This window comes from Zophobas morio, unplaced genomic scaffold, assembly GCF_036711695.1.
Source record: "Zophobas morio isolate AGI-343-1 ecotype UQ-CSIRO unplaced genomic scaffold, CSIRO_AGI_Zmor_V1 ptg000008l, whole genome shotgun sequence".
NCBI classification, from domain to species: domain Eukaryota; kingdom Metazoa; phylum Arthropoda; class Insecta; order Coleoptera; family Tenebrionidae; genus Zophobas; species Zophobas morio.
In genome coordinates, this window is record NW_026972113.1 from 5963501 (window position 1) to 5976373 (window position 12873).

Consider the following 12873-nt stretch of genomic DNA (forward strand, 5'->3'; position numbering starts at 1 on the left):
TGAAGAATTGAAAAATGAAAAATTGAAGCATTTTTCGTTACTTCAATTTTCCGATTTTTTATTCTTTAGTTTTTCGATTTTTCAATTTCTCGAGATTTCGATCTTTCGATTGTTGAATTTCACGATTTTTTGATTTTTGAATATTTCGATTTATTGATTCTTTAATTTTTCAGTTTTTAAAATTTTAAATTTTTCAGTTCTTCGATTTTTCAATTTGTCGATTTTTTAAAATTTCAGCTCTTTTAGTTTTTTGAAGTTTTGATTTCTCATTATTTCGATTTTTCGACTTCTGGGTTTTCAATTTTTAAAATTTTTGATTTTTCGATTTTATAATTTTTCGGTTCTTAAATTTTTTGATTCTTTACTTTTTCGATTTATCTATTTCTCAATTGCTCGAGATTTCAATGTTTCGAGTTTTAACTTTTACAATTTTTCGATTTTTTTGATGTTTCGATTCCCCAAATTTTCGAAATTTTGATTTTTTAAACTTTAAATTTTTCATCACTTCGACATTTCGTTAAAAACTCTGAAACTGAAAAATCGAAAAATTGAAGAAGCATTTTTCGTTCCTTCAATTTTTCTATTTTGAAGTTTTTGAATTTTTAGTTTTCCTATTTCCCGATTTTTCAGTCTTTCGATTCCACAATTTCTCGTTGTTTTGGGAATCTTCATTTTTTCTTCCATTCTTTTATTTTTAGATTTATGTTTCGATTTCTCCGTTTTTTGATTTTTAACTATTTCCATTTTTCGAGTTTTAAATTTTTAATTTTTCGAAATTGGAAATCTAAAAACTGCAAAACTGAAAAATCAAGAAAATTATGAAATCGAAAGAAAACTTGGAAATAAATAAAGGAAATGAAAAAACGAAAAATTGTGACTGTATAAAAATTGAGAAATGAAAATTAAAATAACGGGAAAATGAAAAATAAAAATCAAGAACTTGAAAAATTAAGGAACCGAAAAATTAAAAACTGTGAAACTGAAGAATTGAAAAATGAAAAATTGAAGCATTTTTCGTTACTTCAATTTTCCGATTTTTCAATATTTCGATTCTGTCAATTTTTTTATTTCTTCATTTTTTTATTTTTCAATTTTAAAAATTTAGATTTTTCAATTTTTCGGCTTTTAAATTTTTTTATTCTTTAGTTTTTCGATTTATCTATTTTTCAATTTCTCGAGATTTCGATCTTTCGATTGTTGAATTTCACGATTTTTTGATTTTTGAATATTTCGATTTATTGATTCTTTAATTTTTCAGTTTTTAAAATTTAAAATTTTTCAGTTCTTCGATTTTTCAATTTGAGTTCAATTTCGATTTTTCGACTTCTGGGTTTTAAATTTTTAAAATTTTTGATTTTTCGATTTTATAATTTTTCGGTTCTTAAATTTTTTGATTCTTCACTTTTTCGATTTATCTATTTCTCAATTGCTCGAGATTTCAATATTTCGAGTTTTAACTTTTACAATTTTTCGATTTTTTGATGTTTCGATTCCCCAAATTTTCGAAATTTTGATTTTTTAAACTTTAAATTTTTCATCACTTCGACATTTCAATTTTTCGATTTTCGAATTTTTAAATTTGATTTTTCAGTTGCTTGTTGATTTTTCAATTTTTCTAATCGAGTTCATCGGGCGATTGGTTACTATCATATTTTAAATTTAAAATTTTTCGAAGTCAGGAAATCGGAAAATTGGAAATCTAAAAACTGCAAAATTGAAAAATCAAAAAATTATAAAATCCCAAGAAAACTTGGAAAAAATAAAGGAAATGAAAAATAACAACGGAAAAATGAAAAATAAAAATCAAGTACCTGAAAAATTAAAAACTCTGAAACTGAAAAATCGAAAAATTGAAGAAGCATTTTTCGTTCCTTCAATTTTTCTATTTCAGGTTCTTAATTTTTCAGTTGTGGGATTTTTGAATTTTCGATTTTTTGTTTCGAATTTTCGATTTTTTAATTTTTCCAAATTTTAATTTTTCAATCTGTCGATTTTTTTAAATTCTAGGTTTTTCAGTTTTTTGAAATCGAAAGCTTGGTTTCTCAAGCTTTCGATTTTTCGACTTCTCGCTTTTAGATTTTGCGACTTTTCGTTTTTTTTTGTTTCGAATTTTCGATTTTTTAATTTTTCGAAATTTTGATTTTTCAATTTAAAAAATTTTTGATATTTCGATGTTTCAATTTTTCAGTTTTAAAATTGTTTGATTCTTTAGTTTTCCGATTTTTCAATTTATCTATTTCTCAATTTCAAGAGATTTCGGTGTTTTGATTGTTCAATTTCTCGATTTTTTGATTTTTGAATATTTCGAGTTATCGATTTAAGTTTTTCTATTTTGGACTTTGGCCTCCATTTCTAAATCTTACGTCATTTTACTTTTCTGATTTTTCAATTTTTGATTTTCTATTTCTTGATTTTTCGACTCTTCGGTTTTTCAATATTTCGATATTTTAATTTTTCAATTTATTAAATTGTAGATTTTTTTTGTTTTTTCAGTTTTTCAATATTTCTATGTTTCAATTTTTCGAATTTTGTTTTTTCAAATTTTTAAAAATTAAAATTTTTCGAAATCGAAAAATCGGATAATTGAAAGTCTAAAAATTGCAGAATTGAAAAATCAAAAAATTATAAAATCGAGAGAAAACTTGAAAAAAATGAAGGAAATGAAAAATTGTAATATAAAAATCAAGAATTTCGATTTCGAACTTTTCAACTTTGGCCTCTATTTCCCAATTTTACGTCATTTCATTTTTGGAATTTTTCAATTTCGCAATTTTTCAATTTTTGCGATTTTTGAAATTTTAGATTTTCTATTTCTCGATTTTTCGGTTTGACAATTTTAAATTTTTTGAACTTTCACAATTTCTTGATTTTTTTGATGCTTGGATGCTTCAATTTTTAGATATTTCAATTTTTCAATATATTGAAATTTAAATTTTTTTCGATTTTTTAGTTCTTCCATATTTCAATTTTTGGAAATCGGAAATTCGTATAATTAGAAATCCAAAAACTGCAAAACTGAAAAATCAAAAAAATTATAAAATCGAAAGAGAACTTAAAAAAAATAAGGCGAATGAAAAAACGAAAAACTGTGGTACAAAATCGAGAAATGAAAATTAAAATAACGGAAAAAGGAAAAAAAATCAACTTGAAAAATTGAGGAAACGAAAAATTAAAAACTGTGAAAATGAAAAATCGAAAAATGAAAAATTGTAATATCGAAAAATTGCAACATTAAAAAATTAGAGTATCAAGAAGTGAAAAAATAGATTGAAAATTTGAAAAATTGAATAAACTGAAAATTATGAAATCGATTTTTTGATTTTTGGATATTTCGATAAATTGATTTTTTAATTTTCAATTTCCAATTTGTCGATTTTTTAAATTTCAGGTCTTGAAGTTTTTCGATTTTTCGACTTCTCGGTTTTAAATTTCTAGATTTAAAATTTTTTTGATTTTTCGATTTTTCAATTTATCAATGTTTCGATTGTATAAAAATTGAGAAATGAAAATTAAAATAACGGGAAAATGAAAAATAAAAATCAAGAACTTGAGAAATTAAGGAACCGAAAAATTAAAAACTGTGAAACTGAAGAATTGAAAAATGAAAAATTGAAGCATTTTTCGTTACTTCAATTTTCCGATTTTCGGGTTTTCGATTTTTCAATCTTTCGATTTCCCAATTTTTCGTTGTTACAATATTTGGATTTTTCAATATTTCGATTCTGTCAATTTTTTTATTTTTCAATTTTAAAAATTTAGATTTTTCAATTTTTCGGCTTTTAAATTTTTTTATTCGTTAGTTTTTCGATTTATCTATTTTTCAATTTCTCGAGATTTCGATCTTTCGATTGTTGAATTTCACGATTTTTTGATTTTTGAATATTTCGATTTATTAATTCTTTAATTTTTCAGTTTTTAAAATTTTAAATTTTTCTGTTCTTCGATTTTTCAATTTGTCGATTTTTTTAAATTTCAGGTCTTTTATTTTTTGAAGTTTTGATTTCTCATTATTTCGATTTTTCGACTTCTGGGTTTTAAATTTTTTAAATTTTTGATTTTTCGATTTTATAATTTTTCGGTTCTTAAATTTTTTGATTCTTTACTTTTTCGATTTATCTATTTCTCAATTGCTCGAGATTTCAATGTTTCGAGTTTTAACTTTTACAATTTTTCGATTTTTTGATGTTTCGATTCCCCAAATTTTCGAAATTTTGATTTTTTAAACTTTAAATTTTTCATCACTTCGACATTTCAATTTTTCTATTTTCGAATTTTTAAATTTGATTTTTCAGTTGCTTTTTGATTTTTCAATTTTTCTAATCGAGTTCATCGGGCGATTCGTTACTATCATATTTTAAATTTAAAATTTTTCGAAGTCAAGAAATCGGAAAATTGAAAATTCAAAAAATTATAAAATCTCAAGAAAACTTGGAAAAAATAAAGGAAATGAAAAATAACAATGGGAAAATGAAGAATAAAAATCAAGTACCTGAAACATTAAAAACTCTGAAAATGAAAAATCGAAAAATTGAAGAAGAATTTTTCGTTCCTTCAATTTTTCTATTTTCAGGTTCTTAATTTTTCAGTTGTGGGATTTTTGAATTTTGGATTTTTTGTTTCGAATTCTCGATTTTTTAATTTTTCCAAATTTTAATTTTTCAATTTTGCGATTTTTCAATTTGTCGATTTTTCTAAATACTAGGTTTTTTAGTTTTTTGATGTTTTGGTTTCTCAAGCTTTCGGTTTTTCGACTTCTCGCTTTTAGATTTTGCGACTTTTCGTTTTTTTTGTTTCGAATTTTCGATTTTTTAATTTTTCGAAATTTTGATTTTTCAATTTAAAAAATTTTTGATTTTTTGATGTTTCAATTTTTCAGTTTTTAAATTTTTTGATTTAGTTTTCCCATTTTTCAATTTATCTATTTCTCAATTTCAAGAGATTTCGGTGTTTTGATTGTTCAATTTCTCGATTTTTTGATTTTTGAATATTTCGAGTTATCGATTTAAGTTTTTCAATTTTGGACTTTGGCCTCCATTTCTAAATCTTACGTCATTTTACTTTTCCGATTTTTCAATTTTGGATTTTCTATTTCTCGATTTTTCGACTCTTCGGTTTTTCAATATTTCGATATTTTAATTTTTCAGTTTATTAAATTGTATTTTTTTGTTTTTTCAGTTTTTCAATATTTCTATGTTTCAATTTTTCGAATTTTGTTTTGTCAATTTTTTAAAAATTAAGATTTTTCGGAATCGAAAAATCGGATAATTGAAAGTCTAAAAATTGCAGAATTGAAAAATCAAAAAATTATAAAATCGAGAGAAAACTTGAGAAAAATAAAGGAAATGAAAAATTGTAATATAAAAATCAAGAATTTCGATTTCGAACTTTTCAACTTTGGCCTCTATCTCCCAATTTTACGTCATTTCATTTTTGGAACTTTTCAATTTCGCAATTTTTCAATTTTTGCGATTTTTGAAATTTTGGATTTTCTATTTCTCGATTTTTCGGTTTATCAATTATTAATTTTTTTAACTTTCACAATTTCTTGATTTTTTTGAAGTTTGGATGCTTCAATTTTTAGATATTTTAATTTTTCAATATATTGAAATTTAAATTTTTTTCGATTTTTTAGTTCTTCCATATTTCAATTTTTGGAAATCGGAAATTCGTATAATTAGAAACCCAAAAACTGCAAAACTGAAAAATCAAAAAAATTATAAAATCGAAAGAGAACTTAAAAAAAAATAAGGCGAATGAAAAACCGAAAAACTGTGGTACAAAATCGAGAAATGAAAATTAAAATATTGGAAAAAGGAAAAAAATCAACTTGAAAAATTGAGGAAACGAAAAATTAAAAACTAAAAATGAAAAATCGAAAAATGAAAAATTGTAATATCGAAAAATTGCAACATTAAAAAATTAGAGTATCAAGAAGTGAAAAAATAGATTGAAAATTTGAAAAATTGAATTAACTGAAAATTATAAAATCGAAAGAAATAATGAAAAAATAAAGGAATGAAAAACGAAAAATTGTGAAAATGAAAAAATCGAAAAATAAAAATCAAGAACTTGAAAAACCGAAAAACTGAAGTTTCGTTTCTTCAATTTCACAATTTCTCGCTATTTTGGGACTCTTCATTTTTTCCTCCATTTTTAATTTTTCGATTTATGTTTCAATTTCTCGATTTTTTAATTTTTCAATTTTTAAAATTTTCGGTTTTTCAGTTTTTTCATTTCTCAATCTTTCGATTCTTCGATTGTTCAATTTCACGATTTTTTGATTTTTGGATATTTCGATTTATTGATTTTTTAAATTCAATTCAGTTTTGAAAACTTTTCGATTTTTCAATTTGTCGATTTTTTAAAATTTCAGGTCTTTAAGTTTTTCGATTTTTCGACTTCTCGGTTTTAAATTTCTAGATTTAAAAAATTTTTGATTTTTCGATTTTTCAATTTATCTATTTCTCAATTTCTCGAGATTTCAATGTTTCGATTGTATAGAAATTGAGAAATGAAAATTAAAATAACGGGAAAATGAAAAATAAAAATCAAGAACTTGAAAAATTGAGGAACCGAAAAATTAAAAACTGTGAAACTGAAGAATTGAAAAATGAAAAATTGAAGCATTTTTCGTTACTTCAATTTTCCGATTTTCGGGTTTTCGATTTTTCAATCTTCCGATTTCCCAATTTTTCGTTGTTACAGTTTTTGGATTTTTTAATATTTCGATTCTGTCAAATTTTTTATTTCTCCATTTTTTTATTTTTCAATTTTTCGGCTTTTAAATTTTTTTATTCTTTAGTTTTTCGATTTATCTATTTTTCAATTTCTAGAGATTTCGATCTTTCGATTGTTGAATTTCACGATTTTTTGATTTTTGAATATTTCGATTTATTGATTCTTTAATTTTTCAGTTTTTAAAATTTTAAATTTTTCAATTTTTCAGTTCTTCGATTTTTCAATTTGTCGATTTTTTTTTAATTTCAGGTCTTTTAGTTTTTTGAAGTTTTGATTTCTCATTATTTCGATTTTTCGACTTCTGGGTTTTAAATTTTTTGATTCTTTACTTTTTCGATTTATCTATTTCTCAATAGCTCCAGATTTCAATGTTTCGAGTTTTAACTTTTACAATTTTTCGATTTTTTGATGTTTCGATTCCCCAAATTTTCGAAATTTTGATTTTTTAAACTTTAAATTTTTCATCACTTCGACATTTCAATTTTTCTATTTTCGAATTTTTAAATTTGATTTTTCAGTTGCTTTTTGATTTTTCAATTTTTCTAATCGAGTTCATCGGGCGATTCGTTACTATCATATTTTAAATTTAAAATTTTTCGAAGTCAAGAAATCGGAAAATTGGAAATCTAAAAACTGCAAAATTGAAAAATCAAAATAAAAAAACGAAAAATTGTGACTGTATAAAAATTGAGAAATGAAAATTAATATAACGGGAAAATGAAAAATAAAAATCAAGAACTTGAAAAATTGAGGAATCGAAAAATTAAAAACTGTGAAACTGAAGAATTGAAAAATGAAAAATTGAAGCATTTTTCGTTACTTCAATTTTCCGATTTTTCAATCTTTCGATTTCCCAATTTTTCGTTGTTACAGTTTTTGGATTTTTCAATATTTCGATTCTGTTAATTTTTTTATTTCTCCAAGTCAAGAAATCGGAAAATTGGAAATCTAAAAACTGCAAAATTGAAAAATCAAAAAATTATAAAATCCCAAGAAAACTTGGAAAAAAATAAAGGAAATGAAAAAACATAAAATCGTGATTGTATAAAAATCGGGAAATGAAAAATAACAACGGGAAAATGAAAAATAAAAATCAAGTACCTGAAAAATTAAAAACTCTGAAACTGAAAAATCGAAAAATTGAATAAGCATTTTTCGTTCCTTCAATTTTTCTATTTTTTGTTTCGAATTCTCGATTTTTTAATTTTTCCAAATTTTAATTTTTCGATTTTTCAATTTGTCGATTTTTTTAAATTCTAGGTTTTTCAGTTTTTTGATGTTTTGGTTTCTCAAGCTTTCGATTTTTCGACTTCTCGCTTTTAGGTTTTGCGACTTTTCGTTTTTTTGTTTCGAATTTTCGATTTTTTAATTTTTCGAAATTTTGATTTTTCAATTTTTCAGTTTTTAAATTTTTTGTTTCTTTAGTTTTCCGATTTTTCAATTTATCTATTTCTCAATTTCAAGAGATTTGCAAAACTGAAAAATCAAAAAAATTATAAAATCGAAAGGGAACTTAAAAAAAATAAGGCGAATGAAAAACCGAAAAACTGTGGTACAAAATCGAGAAATGAAAATTAAAATAACGAAAAAAGGGAAAAAAATCAACTTGAAAAATTGAGGAAACGAAAAATTAAAAACTGTGAAAATGAAAAATCGAAAAATTACAACATTAAAAAATTAGAGTATCAAGAAGTGAAAAAATAAAGATTGAAAATTTGAATAAACTGAAAATTATAAAATCGAAAGAAATAAGGAAAAAATAAAGGAATGAAAAACGAAAAATTGTGAAAATGAAAAAAATCGGGAAATTAAAAATAAAAAAAATGAGAAACTGAAAAATCGAAAAATGAAAAATTGTAATATCGAAGAAATTACAAAATTGAAAAATTACAAATCGAAAAATTTTCATTTTCTCGATTTTTTGAATTTTGACTATTTCGATTTATTGATTTTTTATTTTAAATTTTTCAATTTTTAACTTTTCTACATATTTCCAAATTTTAGGTCATTCCATTTTGAAATTTTTCAATTTCCCGATTTTTCAGTGTTTTGTTTCTTCGGTTTTTTCAACGTTTCACTTCTTCGATATTTCTACTTTCCAATTTTTCGAGTTTATAAATTTTTGATTTTTCAGTTTTTTAAATTTTAAATTTTTCGAAATCGGGAAATCAAAAAATTATATAATCAAAAGAAAGCTTGCAAAAATAAAGGAAACAAAAAAATGGAAAATTGTGGTATGAAAATCGAGAATGAAAATTAAAATAACGGAAAATGAAAAATAAAAATCATGAATTTGAAAAATCGGGGAAACGAAAAATTAAAACCTGAAACTGAAAGATCGAAAAATGAAAAATTGCAAATCGTAAAATTGACGAAACATTTTTCGATTTTCATGTTTTTAATTTTTTAGTTATTCCATTTTTCGACTTTTCGATTTCTCAATTTTTCGTTAGTTTTGGGATTTTTCAATTTTTTGATTTCTCGATTTTTTCATTTTTCAATTCTTCGATTCTTTAAAATTCCAGGTTTTTCAGATTTTTGATGTTTTGATTCCGCAATCTTTCCATTTTTCGACTTGGTTTTAAGATTTTTCGGTTTTTAAATTTTTTGTTTTTAACATTTCTATTTCCAAATTTTAGGTCATTTCATTTTTGAAATTTTTCAATTTTTGGATTTTCTATTTCCCGATTTTTGACTCGTCTTTTTAACTTATTACATTTTACATTTTTTCGATGTTTTAGTTCTTCGATATTTCTACTTCAAATTTTTAAATTTTTGATTTTTCTTTTTTTTTGGTTTTTCAATTTTTTAAATTTTAAATTGCGGAATTCAAAAATCAAAAAATTATAAAATCAAAAATGAAAAAATAAAGGAATGAAAAAATGAAATATAAAAATCAATAACTTGAAAAATTGAGGAAACGGAAAATTAAAAACAAACTGAAAAATTGAAAAATTTGGAATTCGAGAAATTGAAAAATTTTGTAAACAAATGAATTTTGATTAACGATTTCAGAGCATACGGTTTCGCAATTTCAAAGTTAAATTGTAAAATGTTACACAATTTTGATTTTTTTCCAAAAATCTGGATGTGAAAACTCAACGCGGATTCATAGACCACAAGTGCAGGAGTATCTTATTTTATAAAGTTAAAAACAAATTTACTGTTGTGAATTTTCGAGATGACGTCATCCAATTGGTGGTGGGGATGAGTAGCCAAATAAAATGATGATTACAACATTTTACAGTTTAACTTAGAAACCACAATAATAAAACAAATATTGCCAAAAAAAGGATATATAACGGCGAAATGTACCCCCACGTCAGCACGTTCTCCGTAACCTTCAAAATATACCTCGTCAATTCCAACACATTCTCAGGATAAGGCGGGTCATTCTTCACAACTTCCGACAATAACTGTACACAAAACTGAAAAATCCTCTTCAAATCCGTCGACTCGAACTGCTTCTTGGCTTTAAAATGCACCTCCCACGGTAGCCCCACATCCGTGGACTTAACCGTACTCGCGTACTCTTGCATCAAATTCGAAATAATATTAAACCCGAGAATTTTCTACAACCACAAAAATCATCCCCAGAAATCACCCCCAAAAACCAACCTTTTCAGCCTCCGCGTTCAGGATAATATTCTCCACTTCTTGCAAAATGTTACTCCTGTCTCTACCGCCATCGTCCACGCTGGCTCTCTTCACCATGATCGCAATGACTTGTAAAATCCTGTCCCGAACGAACGGGGGTATTTGCTTCGTGGTAACGTAGTGCATCAAGTACTGACGTAGCGAGAACTTGTCGGAATCTAACAAGAACGACCATTCGCGGATAAGGGCACTTTTGAGGGTTTCGGCAGCTTCGAAGAGAACATAATGGACTTGGCAGTTATCCAAAATTTGCCGACATATAGCAAACGGGGATTTGCACTTTCGGAAATTTAGAAAGACATATTCGGCGTTGTGTCGTTGCTCGTTCGTCACGAGATTCGGGGGGGCCTGGAATGGAGTTCTTACTAGGAAAAAATTTTATTAGGGACTTACCATGATGATCGCAGCGGCCGATTCCAGCTCGGAAATTAAATTCTCAGTCATTCTGAAAGAATTTCTGCGGTGAAATGATCACATTTAAATGAGTTGTGTGTACAGAGTCCACTTCTTTTGTGTGAAATGATCTGTTGTTTAGTTTCTGAAAATTGAGGTTAGGGACACAAATTAACCCCCACCCCACGAATTGAAATGAAACGACAAATGTTTATTTTTTGTAACGTTGGCAAAACGGTGTCAGACAAATAAGACTGGTTTTGCGCGGAGATAACTTCATCTAGTATTCGCAAGAAGTATAAATTTGATGCTATAATTTCACGTTTTTTTTCTTTATTATTGTTCTCCATTTTTTTCTAGAAACCTAAATTTAGATTACGACCTTTCCACCTCGAGACATCCACCAATAGCAACGAAGTGTTTACATCCCGTGACTGAATTGCGCGTCGTGATTAGTTAAAAAATTCACACTCACTCACTACCAATCTGAAAAATAGAAAGTAACTGTACCTGTTTTCTTTTTTATTATTTGCAAACATAACCTGTTCAATTCGTAATAAAATGATTAATAACGACAATAAATTTGGAATTAAGTGAGTTTTTACGTTGTTGTTGCGGTTTTTAATTTGTTCATTTTAGGCGGAAGCCCGTTGCGCCCCCTCAAGGAGTCCGGTGCCAAAAGTGCCTAGACTACGGACACTGGTCGTATGAATGTAAAGGTCAAAGAAAATATTTACACAGGTCGTCTCGAACACAACAGTTAAAAAAACGGATGAAGTTATGTGAAGAAAAGGCAGCAGCGGCCAAAAGTAGTGCTGAAAGTACGTCGAAGAAGTTGAAGGATCAGTCTGACAGTAGCTCCAGTTCTAGCAGCAGTAGCGACAGTAGCAGTTCAGATAGTGACAGTTCGTCCGATTCGGAGTCATCCAGTAGCGGTGGCAAATAATTTTATACTTTTTTTTTTTTTTCATTAAATACAGATTATGTAAGTTTACAGGGATTATTTTTCTCAATAAAATGAAAAGAAGCTGAGTAGTTTCATTTAGCACCAGATATCGTTTTTAGTACTTTATTCTAACTAATTTTATTACAATATTAGAAAGTTGTTTGATTTTTGCATAGGCAACCAACAATACTAAAACGTCAATGCACGTCATTTTTTAATTGGTCCTTAACATTTTGAAACTTCCAAAATATAATAATCATCAAGTTTTAGCACAATTTATGACCTCCGACGCTCCGTTTTATTTAATTAATTTAAAATACGTCCTTGGAGAAAATATGCTGATTCACTGTAAAGTTTATCTGAACTTATCCTATTATCACTTCAGTCATAACAAACTCTTCAACCAGTATTTGTCTCAAATTTTTATCTAAGTCGATACATTCAAAAAAATTGTGTTACAATGTGGCATGTGAAGGACGCCGCTGCTTTTTTAAAATTTGTACAAAACACAAAATCGTTTGACAAAGTTTTAAAAAATGTAAGTGCAATTTCGTCCCTTGGGAAAAATCAAAAAACTTTGAGTTCTTTGTAACTGTTTGTGTTAACTGGGTAGATTTGCTGACTTATCTTTATCTCTGTTATCATGTGTATGAAATAATAACGTTGCAGGTAAATATTTTATCCTTAGGCGCCGGAAAATGTACAGCTGAATTAAAAGTGGATGAAGAACATACTAATCCTATGGGGGGATTACATGGGGGCCTCTCAGCCACTTTGGTAGACTGTGTGTCAACATATGCATTGATGACTAAAATACCTGCAAGACATGTGTCTGTGGATATACACATGAGGTACTTAGTGTCTAAAAAATAGCCGATTTTTGTATTGATTTTGTTGTAGTTATTTGAAAGGGGCAAGTATAGGAGATGACATCTTAATCGAAGCCGACGTGGTGAAAAGTGGCAAAAGTTTAGCATTCTTGGAGGTTCAAATAAAAAATAAAAAGACAGGAGACATACTCGTCAAAGGTTCTCATACCAAATTTATAATGTCGTAATTGTGGCTACCAACCTATTGAAATAAATAATAATTAATGGAAACATTAATTTTTGTATTTGTTTCTTCATTTAACTGGGACT

The 12873-nt window shown here is 26.2% G+C and overlaps 3 protein-coding genes across 3 annotated transcripts in view; 2 read left to right on the top strand and 1 right to left on the bottom strand.

The window, feature by feature from the left end:
* The window catches only part of LOC135125151 (exportin-4-like), a 39116-nt gene extending 27983 nt beyond the window's left edge, over nt 1-11133 (bottom strand). The window contains exons 1-3 of the mRNA XM_064050519.1: nt 10789-11133; nt 10357-10743; nt 10037-10310 (exon numbers count right to left, since the gene is read on the bottom strand). Of these exons, the coding sequence (XP_063906589.1) occupies nt 10037-10310; nt 10357-10743; nt 10789-10839 (712 nt within the window). The 5' untranslated portion in view covers nt 10840-11133. The remainder of the gene's footprint in view (nt 1-10036; nt 10311-10356; nt 10744-10788) is intronic.
* A 138-nt stretch (nt 11134-11271) lies between these two features.
* On the top strand, nt 11272-11815 carry LOC135125152 (zinc finger CCHC domain-containing protein 10-like). The gene is made up of 2 exons (XM_064050520.1): nt 11272-11381; nt 11428-11815. Exons 1-2 carry the CDS (start codon nt 11350-11352, stop codon nt 11732-11734), a joined length of 339 nt encoding a protein of 112 aa, XP_063906590.1. The 5' UTR covers nt 11272-11349; the 3' UTR covers nt 11735-11815.
* Nucleotides 11816-12114: 299 nt separating this feature from the next.
* Nucleotides 12115-12840, top strand: LOC135124767 (acyl-coenzyme A thioesterase 13-like). The gene is made up of 3 exons (XM_064049986.1): nt 12115-12272; nt 12404-12585; nt 12635-12840. Exons 1-3 carry the CDS (start codon nt 12195-12197, stop codon nt 12789-12791), a joined length of 417 nt encoding a protein of 138 aa, XP_063906056.1. The 5' UTR covers nt 12115-12194; the 3' UTR covers nt 12792-12840.
* The last annotated feature ends 33 nt before the right edge of the window (nt 12841-12873 follow it).

Bases quoted from the DNA above. Each gene is read 5' to 3' on its own strand.
- LOC135125152 (XM_064050520.1), top strand. From the start codon at position 11,350: ATGATTAATAACGACAATAAATTTGGAATTAA. The intron at 11,382-11,427 runs GTGAGTTTTTAC...TGTTCATTTTAG, and splicing joins GACAATAAATTTGGAATTAA to GCGGAAGCCCGTTGCGCCCC.
- LOC135124767 (XM_064049986.1), top strand. From the start codon at position 12,195: ATGTGGCATGTGAAGGACGCCGCTGCTTTTTTAAAATTTGTACAAAAC. The intron at 12,273-12,403 runs GTAAGTGCAATT...ATAACGTTGCAG, and splicing joins TTGACAAAGTTTTAAAAAAT to GTAAATATTTTATCCTTAGG. The intron at 12,586-12,634 runs GTACTTAGTGTC...ATTTTGTTGTAG, and splicing joins TCTGTGGATATACACATGAG to TTATTTGAAAGGGGCAAGTA.